The 12,725-nt window shown below is 43.2% G+C and overlaps 1 protein-coding gene across 4 annotated transcripts in view; it reads right to left on the reverse strand.

The window, feature by feature from the left end:
- Positions 1-12,725, reverse strand: part of ARHGAP45 (Rho GTPase activating protein 45) — a 471,885-nt gene that overhangs the window by 42,761 nt on the left and 416,399 nt on the right. For 2 of the 4 annotated variants that reach the window (XM_069647375.1, XM_069647365.1), the window contains exons 13-17: positions 12,174-12,364; positions 6,127-6,269; positions 5,676-5,774; positions 1,862-1,972; positions 1,198-1,367 (exon numbers count right to left, since the gene is read on the reverse strand). In XM_069647375.1, coding sequence (XP_069503476.1) covers positions 1,198-1,367; positions 1,862-1,972; positions 5,676-5,774; positions 6,127-6,269; positions 12,174-12,364 — 714 coding nt within the window. The remainder of the gene's footprint in view (positions 1-1,197; positions 1,368-1,861; positions 1,973-5,675; positions 5,775-6,126; positions 6,270-12,173; positions 12,365-12,725) is intronic. The other 2 variants (XM_069647391.1, XM_069647383.1) reach the window with 2 other exon arrangements.

Raw genomic sequence — 12,725 nt, forward strand, 5'->3', positions numbered from 1 at the left:
AACATGTTATACCTTCATGAAAGATAAAGACTTTTCCATGAAATATCAAAATAGGAGGTCAATGAGAAAGTGTTTTAGTCCTAATTACACTTCCAACATGTTACTTTAGAAAGAAAGAAGGTGATTCAATTCCCATTTCTTGTCCTTTATATTTTTTGAAAGCTACATGTTTTGGAAGCATTCCGTTAAGGGCAGTCTGCCCTTAAATGCTTCATGAGGTTATTCATAAACTCTCTTAGGTCTGTCTTTTGCTAATTAAAACCCATAGCACTATTTTGAAGTGGAACGTTTATATAATGGCTAATGCAATGGCTAACCTCTAAAGTTTTTGATCACAGTTTTTTTTGTTCTGTTGACTTTGCTTCTAGAACTCAATAAAAAAATTGAGAAATATAATTTGTCAAAGTACCACCTCTAAATTTAAGGAAAAAAGATCCTAAAATGTTTTGTTCATTCCTCCAGAAGAAGGTTCATGTATTAAACGCTTCAGTGAACAGAAACATGCATGGCAGATAGAATGATTATTGTTCAGTCTCTCTGAAAAAAGAACAGAACAAAAATGAGATCTGGACAGAAAGTCTTTTTCTTTTGCAATGAATTGTGCTTTTCATAATTGTTAAGAAGATAGGAAACAGTGTTTTCATTAATGTAGCTAGTCCAGAGTGAAATTTAGATTGGAATGTACGTGGTGTGACAGTTGGTATGAGCATGAAGGTTTATTTTCGGAGTTCCCAATATGAATTTTGACTTTTGATGTTTTGCAATAATTGTTTAATTTCTGTATGTTTGTAAACAGCTTAAATTTGTTCCAAATTATTTTGGTAAGTAGAACGTTCTTTTCTTTTTAGAAAAAAAATGTTTGGACTAAAATATTTGTTTTTTTATATAGAATGTCTTTCATAATTCATATTTCTTCTTTGATGGGCACAGTGATCCGTTCATTGTAATAGAGAGATAAGAGTACCTTTTTGTGCAAGCTTCGAAGCTCAGCAGGGGTCAAATATTTTGGGGATTTCTTTTATCTAGTCAAGAGCTTGTACAGGCCCAGGACACCACATCAAATTCCCACTTGTGTTTACTAATACACAGTCACACTCACAACACATCCATACATCTTGTAAAGCTTCCTGTTAGTGGTAGGGAGCCATTTCGTAACTCCATCCCAGCATTTCCATCCCTTTTCCCCCAGCTTCGTACTTCTTCACACTCAGCTCCCTGGAAGTAGACGTAGCTGTTACATTCTCTGCACTTGGACGGTGTGCGTAGCTTTCGCAGTCGGTGCGTCTGGGCGGCTTTGGATAAACCCATGTTTCGAAAAGGACCAGTGGGCAGAGGTACAGGGATTTCTTCGCCGATTCCACTGATGCCTGGAAAAGGGGGGTTCAAAAATACAGATGTGTGAGTAATGGTGGACACCACTCTGCCTCATAGACCTCTGAACGTCACAAATTAAAAGGCTGCAGCAAGAGGAATTGATATACATGAATATGCACAGTACCATGAATCGTCAGAGATTATGTGTCAGATTGTCTACTTTGTTGGAAGTCACCACGGCCCTCCATCTGTAAACCTAGTTTGTCTCAAGTGATAGTACGATATCTTGTGTATTGCTAGAGGCCGTATGCCATTAACACAGCTCACGTTTAAATGACCATTTCCTAACCCCTAGTAGAAGTCATTGTTCCCCACACATCCTACCCTTTTTGGTTGGAAACTGTGGCCAGACCTAAGCGTAACTGTGGTGGAACCTATCTGATGTCACTGTGCACTACTCTGTACCATGCCTTAAGTTACAGTCCAGAGTGGTGTCCTTTTAGAGGTCATGTGACCTCAACTGTCCAGAGCCACCAATACCACGTACTCTCCTCCAAAGCGGTAGACGACACAGCATTGCCATCCTTCACATCCAGGTCTTCGCTCGATGACACAGCACCATTGGAGGTCATCAGTGGAATATTGCTGGAAAAGTCACCTGAAAAACACAACACTTTACATCCATTCCCTGTATTTCAAGGAAGTAACAGTCTTCAATTCTTATCTGCACTGCTTCTGCTAGGACCAGTGGAAGCAGCTATGTGGCAACAAGGTTCCCGTTCCACCCCCCTTCTCTGCCACAGTGGGAGGCTGGTCCAAGGAATATTCTCTCCTTACAGACACCAAGTTGCAGACCTAGTATCACAGGTCAGAAATGTTTCCCACTGACATATGGCACAACATTGCTTCACTGTGGCATAAATATGCATTTCTACTGGGACATTTGTAGAGTAAGGTTTCATCTGAATGCACAGATGTGGTTGCTTATTAACAGCGTTTGACCAAGTTGGGAGGCGAGTCTTCAGTATGTAGCATTAACAGTGCCTCGAAGCAGCCAGCTCTGTGATCTACACACTATATAAATCTACTCACTTATATGTAGTGATCATTTATTTATCTGCACTACCCGCAGCCTCCAAATGCATGCCACTATGGGAGTTCTTCGTCACAGGTTTAGGAGAAGTAGGACATTTATTATAACACGAACAATGATTGAAATGTTGAGATAAGTGTAAAACACATCAACATTCTTTCAATATTCAACACCTTAATTTAATGTTAAGGTTATACTTGACCAACTTGTTTTGCAGAGCCTGGAAGCAGTTTAGGTCATGGTTCCCATACTCCTGGTTCCAGGAACCCTATATCCTATAAATGGGACTGAGGCCACCTTATCATGGCTGCCAGGCTACAGACTCCCATTACAGGAAACCGATGTTCCCCATGTTACCCTGGCTGCTAATCACCATAATATAAATGAAAAGAATAGAATGTTTCCATTCTGTGAGTGCTGCTAAACTCTAGACTACTCTTAATGAGGCATCAGGCCATCCTTTCCAGCACATCAATCCATCAGTAGTCTCCCTTTTAAGAGAATGGTTGGTTCTATGCCACAGTGGCTGCCGGGTTCCATACTCCCCTTTAAGAGCCTGTCATTACCCCTCACGTTGCTCCCTACTTTTATTATTTCAAACTATTCATACTATCTACTGCTGTGCAAGGCATACACTACAGGAGCTAAATACTATGAGCCCGTTTAGTAGTGCCTCCTGCTGTGAAGGATTGGAATGCCACCTCTTGTTGGTGCTTGTTAGGAAAGATTCCTCTTTACTGCACCTTTCCTTCCATCTATATGGACCCACAAACGTGTTCCTTTTATTTTTCTATCTGACCTGTTCTTTTTACAGTGCAGTGAAGCATTAAGCTTCACTACACTGGCTTCGGCTCATCTGTTATGGGGAAACTGATATGTCCTTTGGGCTGGCAGTATTGGGAAACATTGTTTCCCTTAGTCTAGTACTTTGTTACTACTTTTAGTAACTTGTAAACCCTTGTGGTAACCTTTTGTTTTGCCCTGGACTAACACTCAGAGGATTTTTGGTTACTCTATGTGTGCTAAATGGACAACCTGGTGGCAGAAGTGACTTTTGACAATTTTTTGGTGCATTTCGTTTTAGCCGTACCGCGTTTACCGTGTTTGGTTACTAACTGTGGCTAGTGGTTAAACATGGCCATACCACAAGATTGTACGCTTGTCTTTTGGCCATCTTGTCTTTTAGCCTTCTTCCTGGCCTGTGAGGCCAGGAAAATCCTTACATGGACTTCCAGTGCCCGGGAAAGCAGAGGTTTTTGGCAGGCTACAGGAGGGCTATGTGTTTTTGCTGCCAGGAAGTGGGCTGGGGGTGTCTGGTCCCAATCCACAAACTGATGCCAGTGTGTCTGAGTAGTATGCATGAGTTTTGCTGCCAAGGGTCTTGATTGGGCCTATACTGGGGTGTGTGTGGGACAGAGCTGTCATTGGCTATTGGGATCTGCTGCTCTTACCTGGATTTTAGGATAATAAGAGGAACCATGCACCCACTCTGGAGAGATCCTGGAAGAAACTGAAGGAGCTAAGACTCCTGTCCAGGTACAAGACTTGCAAGGAGACCGTGGACCCGTCAGAAGAAGGCTTGGTGACCAACTTCTGCTGCTGTCTTGCTAGAGCCCTGTGCTGTGGAACATCTTCAGCAGTCCTGCGACGTCAGCTTGGAGTACTACGACGAAGGATCAGCTCTGAGTTTTGGATACTGTGCTGCAGACGCTGCCATTCCGAGTTGAGGCCTGGAACTTGGGGGGAGGGTCTTCAGTTTGTGCAACAAGACTTACCTCTATGAAACGTTGTGGTCCTAGCATCAAGGGGACCCAAGATAGCAGGGAACGTCTGACTGGGGCAAGTGAATCCCTTTGCATCGCTGTGCATCAGTGACCATCATCCAAAACTGCTGACCTGCATCCATTCCTGTCCTGAGAAGGGCCCTACATCGAGTTCCGCTGCATTCTCCAACCGAGAGACCTTGCACCAGCATTAGAAACCGACCGCAGAGCTGCTCGAAACTGCAAGCCCTGGGGATCAAGGGCTCAAGCCGACAGCAGTAAAAGTGACCTTGGACCTTCTTCAACCGACCTGCCGAGTCTCATGAAGAGTCGGAGTACGGGGTGAGTTATGCAATAATTACCTGCTCCCCTAACTCCCCTTTAAAAGTTTGGTAACTTTTAGAAATGTTTAGAATACTTTGGCTTCGCCATTGCTTGTTCACACAAGCACTCTGAAAGTTGGGAACACGTTTTTTAGCTAGTTTAACTTGTCTCCTGACACTTGCAACTGTTCACTGGACCCCAGAGACCCTACCTTCATTTATTCCAGCTTCCCAAAGCTGTATGGAACATTGCTAAACTTTTGGGCACAAGGCCCCATATATTTTAGGGATGGACTTCTAAAGTTAGGATTGAATCTCCGTGGACTAGTATTGCTAATACTAATTTGTACCTTCCCTTTCAGGGTTTTGATATGTATTTTGCCCTACTTTAGTAATTGTATATATGTATCTGATTTTTAGTATTGAGTGATAATATTACCTGTTTGTGGTCATCTTTCACTGTGTTATTTGGCCATTAGTAAAGAAGTATTTTGATATATGTTTGTCTAAGTGTATTCCTTCACTATTTCACTCTATGTGCTCATTGTGGACCCCTTACAAGCTCACCACATCTTGAGACTTAGCCTAGAACACTCACCTTGCTACCTTGAACTGTTTTGGCTACAGCTCCCAGAGTTGTCCATGTCACAATATAGAATGGCCTTCTATACATCTGTCCACTAGGCCAGGGTATAGAAAATCAGTCCTAACATTGCTGTAGAACCTGCTCCCCAAAGCCAAATCCCTCACATGTGCCCTATAGCTTCCAAAGGCACAAGAGATCAGAAAATGCTAGCTGGAGGATACCGAATTAGTAGAAAAAAACAAATGTAAAAAAACAAAGGAGAAATGACCGCATTATTTTCACCAAAAATGGTAGGTATTTTTGTACATGTATAGTAAATAATCGGTGGGGTTGGGGTAAGGCTGTAAGTTAGGGTGGGAGGGTGAGAGTTGTATGCAGGGGGTCTGCTTCTGCATTATTAAAACATATAAAGTTAAAAGAATTAGGTCATTTCTCCATTCGTTTTTTTGCCGAAATCTTCACGGCTATCCGGAAGATACAGCAAGTGATAGTTGATTTGTGTACGTGGTGGTTGGGGGAAAGAGGTTAGGTCAAAGTGTTGGGTGGATAATTTCTACTAGTAAATGATGTATGGAGCTGAGACTTTGATGAGATACCTGAGTGTGTTGACGATGAGTTCCTGCTGCTGCCGCCTGCACTCTCTGTGTCGCTGATGGCTGTTGGCCAGGATTTATGAACCTGGTGCCCTCTCCCACCTGAGGATTAAACCATGGTGGTCGATTAGAACCCTGCAGAAGCCCGAAAGAGGGGGAGAGGATCCATTCCTCCTATTACTGGGGGCAATGAGTTTGCAGACAAACCTAACAAGAACAGTGAAAAAGGGCCTGTGACCCTCTTTAGGCCGGAAAGCTTTCAAGGCATTTGTCTCCTAACTGGACATGCACCCTGCAATACTACCTCACTAGATCCACTCACCAAGATGTGATACCCTTCTCCTCAGCTTTCCACACACGTGGAAGCACCTAAACTCTTGGTTAATAGTCTGCCCCCTTCATGTGCCCTACATATTTGTGCAGTTATAAAAATGAAGAGGATAGGGGAACTGACCTCTGCGCTCCACGTTGGCACCCCGCTGGTCTTTTTGCCCTGGTAGTCCATCAACACCCCCAGACTCTTTGCTTTCCTCGTTGCTGTTGCTTGCCACATCATTGGTGTTGAAGCTGGATTTTCGTTGCCGGATCCAGGGAGACCTAAAGTAGACATTTTAAATTGTAATGCATGGCCCAAACAAGATCAGCAGAAGTCAAAACCATAGTTCATAACCAAGTATTTCTCTATGAAACCAGATTAATACATTTATGGTGCTGTGTCTGAAGTAGTCTCGTCCCTGAACAATATGCCAGCGGAAGAAGACAAAGAGTGTGCAAGAGGCTGAGTCAAGAGTCTAGAAGCAGAATCCTCTGGAGAACACACTCTTTTCTATAGTGCATCCAATGGGTGGACTTCTCTTTGCCAAGTGTGCAGTTGATCCTTTTCAGGGGAATGGAGCAAGTAACAATAATTTAAAGAGACTCCAAACACTACAAAATGTCGCAGTTCGTGTTGTTTGTGATATCTCAAGGAGAGGACATATTACGCAGGCTAGAAAGGGACTTCACTGGATGTGTGTGGCAGCAAGAGTGTGTTTCAAGGCACTCTCAGTGGCCCATAGGTATATTTTTGGCAATGCCCTGGTTTTTTCTCAAGGACAAATTGAAACTCTACAGTGCGCAGCACCATCTTCGCCCCGTTTCGGGCTCTTTACTGTTCGTTCCCAGATCTAAAAGAGCAAGAGGTCTGGGCCGTTCTTTTATCATCCTAACTACTCTAGACTGGAACTCACTACCATTAGAGTTATGCCTGGTAATGTGCTATCCAACTCTTAGGAAACCACTAAACACGTTACTATTTGAATAGCCTCCCAGACTTGTGCCAAATCGGTGCCAGACCTGTACGGAATCATTCTGCCCTGTTTGTAGCGTCTTTTCTTTCTTGGTCCTTGTGTATGTGTAGCGCCCTGATGCCTGTGGGCTTTCGGCACTTAATAAAGAACTAAATACAAATACAATGTGTTACATTCAGACCACCTTTTAAAGCAGGATCTCTTCGAGGGAGGGAATGGATTCCATGCAGCTATTCTGAGAAATATGGAAGTAGCAGAGACATTTACTAGTAGCAGTTTACTATGAGAGGAATGTCAGAATTGGATTCCTTGCCATGGAATGGGGACTATTCTGCAGAATGAACTGGAGAGAGGATTTAGTGTGAAGAATGTGCTAAAGCAAGACTCTTCTCCTCTCAGGCGCCTTTGGTACAATTGTTCACATTTTGATACCTCAGAAAGCAGGTGGAAGTGCAATGATGATTGTGTTGCTTCCGAGATGGGAGGTCCAACCAAGAATGCCTCTCTTGAAGCTCGGCCAGAAACTGTGGCCCTCATTACGAGCATGCCGGTCTGTAAACAAGTGCTTGTAATAACGGTTACCGGCACCTTTCCTGGACCAGCATACTGAGTCTGCAGGTAGGGGCAGTGGACCTGACCTGGCAGTAGTTCAGGCCCCTACAGCAGATAAATCATTGCCGGTGCTTCAGTGCTCCCATTCCCATGGAGTCATTACAGTTCCGCCGTCGCCTGTAATATCCCGCTATTACCATGATATCAGGAGACGGAAACAGTAAGCCGAGGTTGCCGGTAGGCCGCTGCTATTACCGGCTGCCTGCCTGCAACCTCTTATTGAGGGCCATGCGTCTTGATTCTGGACTGGCAAGCCATTTAGGGGTGCACAATGCCCTAATCCAGAACAGAAATCCATATCAGGTTATAGCACTGCTAAACTGACCAAAACTCCTAGAAATTAAACATCCGTGCAAGAAAGTCTCAGCATGGGTCTGCTACATCACGTGGGTCTTAAGGCCCGACAAATCCCTCACAAATAAGTAAAGACCACAGAATTCAAGTATTCCAGGCCTCGCAAGATTTTAATTGAGTTTACGAAATCTTGAGGATAAAAGAAAGTGGACATTCTTTTGAAGTAGCGCGGGGCCGCGTTACATTGCCATTGTTCATTACATTGAACTCTGAAGAATATCTTAGGCAAGAAACTCAAGATACAATCTGTTGCTCTATCTCTTCTGTGAGGGCCAAGGCAATCTTTAAAGGTGTGTGTTGGCCACTGATTCCCTAGTGGTGCTGCTGAACTTTTACAGTTGTTATAGAATGCAGAAGCATTCATAATAAAAGAACATAGACAATTAAAGACAAGTAAAGAAGTGTGATGTGCAATATTACGAGTGCGGCTTAATTTATGGCTTACACGTGATATACAAACTCGTAGGAAACTCCTTAATGCTGAAGATAATTTTTGTCGTTTCTGTGGTGATCATCAGATTAGGAAAACATTAGAACATCTGATAGTAGACTGTCAGTCGCTTATGGGGCTAAGACAAATACATTTCATCAAACACATGGCCTACTTTGCAAATATAAAGCCGGAAGATAGCTGGTTAGCAATTGTCGCCACGAGGATCATGAGTATTCGAATAGCGACAGTAAACTGTTTGAACGCATTGAAATTGCTGTAATAGTTCTTATTTGCAACTGATCAAAATAAAACCAAAAACAAACAATTAACTGTTCAAGTGTATGAAGTGGCAATAGTGAGAATAACATACCTAGTTGATATTTTAAAGACTTTTGTATGAATAGGAATATATCAGGTAATGTGATTTTCGGTAATTTTAAAGTCAAATAGGCATCATGTAATCCATATCTGCTTGCTTCTGTTTACCTAAAGGGTTCTTAACTTTGTGTGTAAGTAGAAATTTAGAGAAGCCTGTTTGAAGTCATTTTATTTTATTCTAATCTAATTTTCAATTTTCAATTTTGGTTCTTTGATCACCCAATCATGATATTCTTTCTTTTAAGGGAGCTGTTTTAAAATGTGTTATTATGCTCTTATTTTTATACTTATTGTTTGAATTGGTTTATCCTTTTGTTGTGTAATTGTAATGATTGAAAAAGTTGATTAATTTCTGCTAACTCAATAAAAAACATTTTTTTTTTAAAAAGTAAAAACTTATGGGAGCAGATGTCTGACCCTTGGGTTGGGTGGGGGTCGGCATCTGGGGAATCAATCTACTTACCACACTGTGGTGCAAAGGACTGTATGTCTCCCGCAAGCAGTGTGGATAGAGGCTGACTTGGTGGACGAGACACACCACTGTGATTTTTCAGAGGGGTTCGCAAGCCACGTTTTGGAGGAGAAATCTCCAGGGATATTGCTGTGGAGCATGATCCTCCTGGAACGTTTTTTGAGTTTTCCTCTGTGCCCTTCATTTTCCTGGATTAGTTTACCATCGACCCAAATCCTATTCAGAACTTTAACGTTAAGGCATTTGGAGATGTCCCTCAAAAATACCCAGTTCCAAGCAGATTTGTAATTTTATTTAGTTTATTTGTAAAGCCCAGCCAAGCCCAAGGGCATCCGGGCACATAGTCTTGCAAACACAGTTACAGTACATTACAGTAAGGGTCAGTGACAACCAAATTCAAGCTCCCCCAGTTTACAAGCAGATACGGGGGAACAGAATTCTCGCAGAGGAATCATGAATACAATAATGTACAGACAAAGGCAATAAAGATAAGCAGGTAACTATACAAGATATATAGACATAATCAATAAAGTAAGCAGGTAAATAAACAAAATATACAAGAAAGCAGAGCGACCCTGGGGTTAGGCCAAACCTTATATGAAGTGCTTCATGAATTCTGCGTGAGGAGCCAGGATTTGGTTTTATTCTTGAAGGTTTGGAAAGACGGCTCAGTTCTGATGGTAACAGGAAGGGAGTTCCAGAGCTTCGAGGCTAGGACAGGGAAGCTCGCTCCTCCGGCTTTTTGGAGTTTAAATCTGGCCAAAATGAGGCTGTGAATTTGTGGCGTTCTAGTAGTTTGTGTGGAGGTATGGAGAGTGAGACGGGTGGAGAGGTAGGGTGGGGCCTTGTTGTCCAGGCATTTATGCGTCAAGGCTGGTGTTTTCAAGGCGATTCTTTGTTTTATTGGGAGCCAGCGTAGATCAGATCTGACATTTGAAATATGGGAGTGCTTAAGGATATTGAGAGCCGCCCTGATGGCATTGATTTACCTTTCATCCAGAATCACCCTTTCTTACAGTTGATGGGTTTCCAATGGACACACTACATGACGGATGTTAACACCCTCCAAACATGAGACATGCATGTAAGACCCCACAACAGAAATGCTCCTTATGGATCATACATCAAAAATGTTACTTATGGTATTGGCTCCCTGCCTTTGGCCTGGACCCGGCCTCCCGTCAGACTCTCCCACTGCCAGAGACATCAGATCTCATGCCTGGAGTAGGACCCTCGTCTAAACTGCAAGTCAATCCATAGATTCTGTGACTTACCGCCACAGACAGGTGTAAGGTAAGATGTTCATATTTGAGATAAATCTTCCTGACTCCCAAGGGGTAAAGAAGGATTTTTGTTCTCCTTTACATTTTACATAGTGAGCCAGCACACCCCACCTTATGTGGAGTGTTGGTGGATACCATGTATCCCCTTGCTTACTTACCTGTAGCATTTTTGCTACAATTGCAAGTTAACTTGAATGACTGGTAGCAGTGGTTTTACCTCAGTGACTTTTTAGTCTTATTATTTGCAGGCTGTTAAATCAGCCTCGGTAATGCGCAGAAGGACCACCATTTTGCTAAAATGGTGGGCTCCTTCTTTTTCGCCATTTTTCGTTTGCTTGTAGTTTCTGAGGTCTACTGTGAGTGGAAATGTGGCAGCTCTCTAGGTGCTCAAATGCTCTTATAATCATGCAGCACCAGTGCATGCTGGATGCCCATGAAATAATAGAATTCGAAATGTCAGCGGAAGAAAAAATTTAAAGTTATTTGAACGAAAATGACTTTCATTTTTTTCTCCCATGGACATCTGTGGCAACCCACTCCCCCCCCCACCTCCTTACTTACCTGTTGATGGCACACCTCGTTGTGTGCCGCCGACTCCTTCACCCCTCTGCGACACCGGTTCCCTTCACCTTTGTGCATGCGAACCGGCGCCAGTGGGTCCTTTTTATTTTTTAATTAAAAAAGATATATATATATTTTTCCCATCGGGAGCGGTGGACACCCCATCACGCACATTGCCATTATAGCGAACAAGGGAGCGGGGTACACCCCTGCTTCCCTTGTTTGCTATAATGGTAACAGTACGGTAGAAATGTTTGACATTTTCAGCTGTACGTAATTTTGGTACAGCTGAAATTCGAACAATTCTACCATTCGAACATTCTACCTCACACCTGATTGTATTTTGTCTACCTTCTTATGTATGTAACCCCTAAGCTTTCAAGCGCCCAGCTACCTCAGGGTTTGGTGCGCGATATAAATATTAAACAAATACAATTAGTTTTTTTATTTTCGATCTTTCATATGGACAAGTTTAGTTGTATCTTCAAAATATTAAAAATGTAACAATTTAAAGCAAGGGTGGCTACATCCAAATCTATCTGCCATTACCACCAAACACCCGCTTAAGCGTTCGCAAGCATAGGGTGGTCCTAACCAGTCAGATTGCTCAATGATGTACTGTGATTGCAGTGGTCTCTCAAACCACAAAGCTTGCAATGATGGGTCATCGAGTTGCCCCAAGGCAGGTTCTAATGCAGGCCAGCATTAGAGATAACAGTTTGGTTCATGATCCTCTCCTTTTCATGAGTGGATGGCTGTGATACTGACCACATGGAGTATTGTGTAGGCCTGTGTAGGTGTTGCCCAATGCTTTTATTTCATGATCTGATTTTGAATTGCTTTGTTTCTGCTAGCTAATGGAAGTAGAATCCACCCTGACAGCTCGGCGAAGCAGGCTACCCGTCACTCCTCTGAGGACCTATCTGTAAGCAGGCTTCTCTCTTGTCATTCTGCTACATGTTGGCTTCTCTCTGAGGAAGGAGCTAAAGGCGAAACACTTTTGCAGGGTTGCTCTTGAAGCAGACTCAATATTTAAGGAACATCAAAGAAGCAACTGGAGCACTCTGTGGGCAGAGGTGGGCGCAATGGGTTGAGGTATCTGACCATGAATCCTCTTACCACGTAACCTGAGGTGTGTAGGGTTCGAAGTCGTACACGTTCTCGCGGTCGTCCACCCGATGCAGCTGTCTGACGTAGGAGGCGTACTGCTGGCCCAGATCGTACAGCTTGCTGCTCTCGCACAGGGTCTGGAAGTTCACCGGGAGCGGGGCCGTCTGCATGTGCATTATCTGGTAATACGAGATGGTGGCCTAGAAAGGAGAGAATTGAGATCAGAAAGCAGAAATCATTGTGTAAATGTGTTTGTGTGAGTGTGCATGTTCACGGGTTAGAGTAGAACTATCTGGGAGTCTTACTGTACAGATTAGACATGTCTGTTCTTCTTATAAAGCGTTATTCTTCTTACCCTTGAATAGCTCCACATTATTTCAAATGATAACAACCCTTCTTTAAATTTGCGTTTGCTGGAGCCCTCTGGCTGTCCTTTTCTCGAGTATTATCACCTTGTTGCCTTCACATCTGCTCCGCTTCCTTCAGCCACTTGCTGACTAAGAAGGATTTATAGCTATGGCCAGGCACGGCCTTAAGGGGGGGCGAGCCGGGCGACTCCCC

The sequence above is a fragment of the Ambystoma mexicanum genome, chromosome 1p (assembly GCF_040938575.1).
Source record: "Ambystoma mexicanum isolate Mex_15411 chromosome 1p, UKY_AmexF1_1, whole genome shotgun sequence".
Classification (NCBI taxonomy): domain Eukaryota; kingdom Metazoa; phylum Chordata; class Amphibia; order Caudata; family Ambystomatidae; genus Ambystoma; species Ambystoma mexicanum.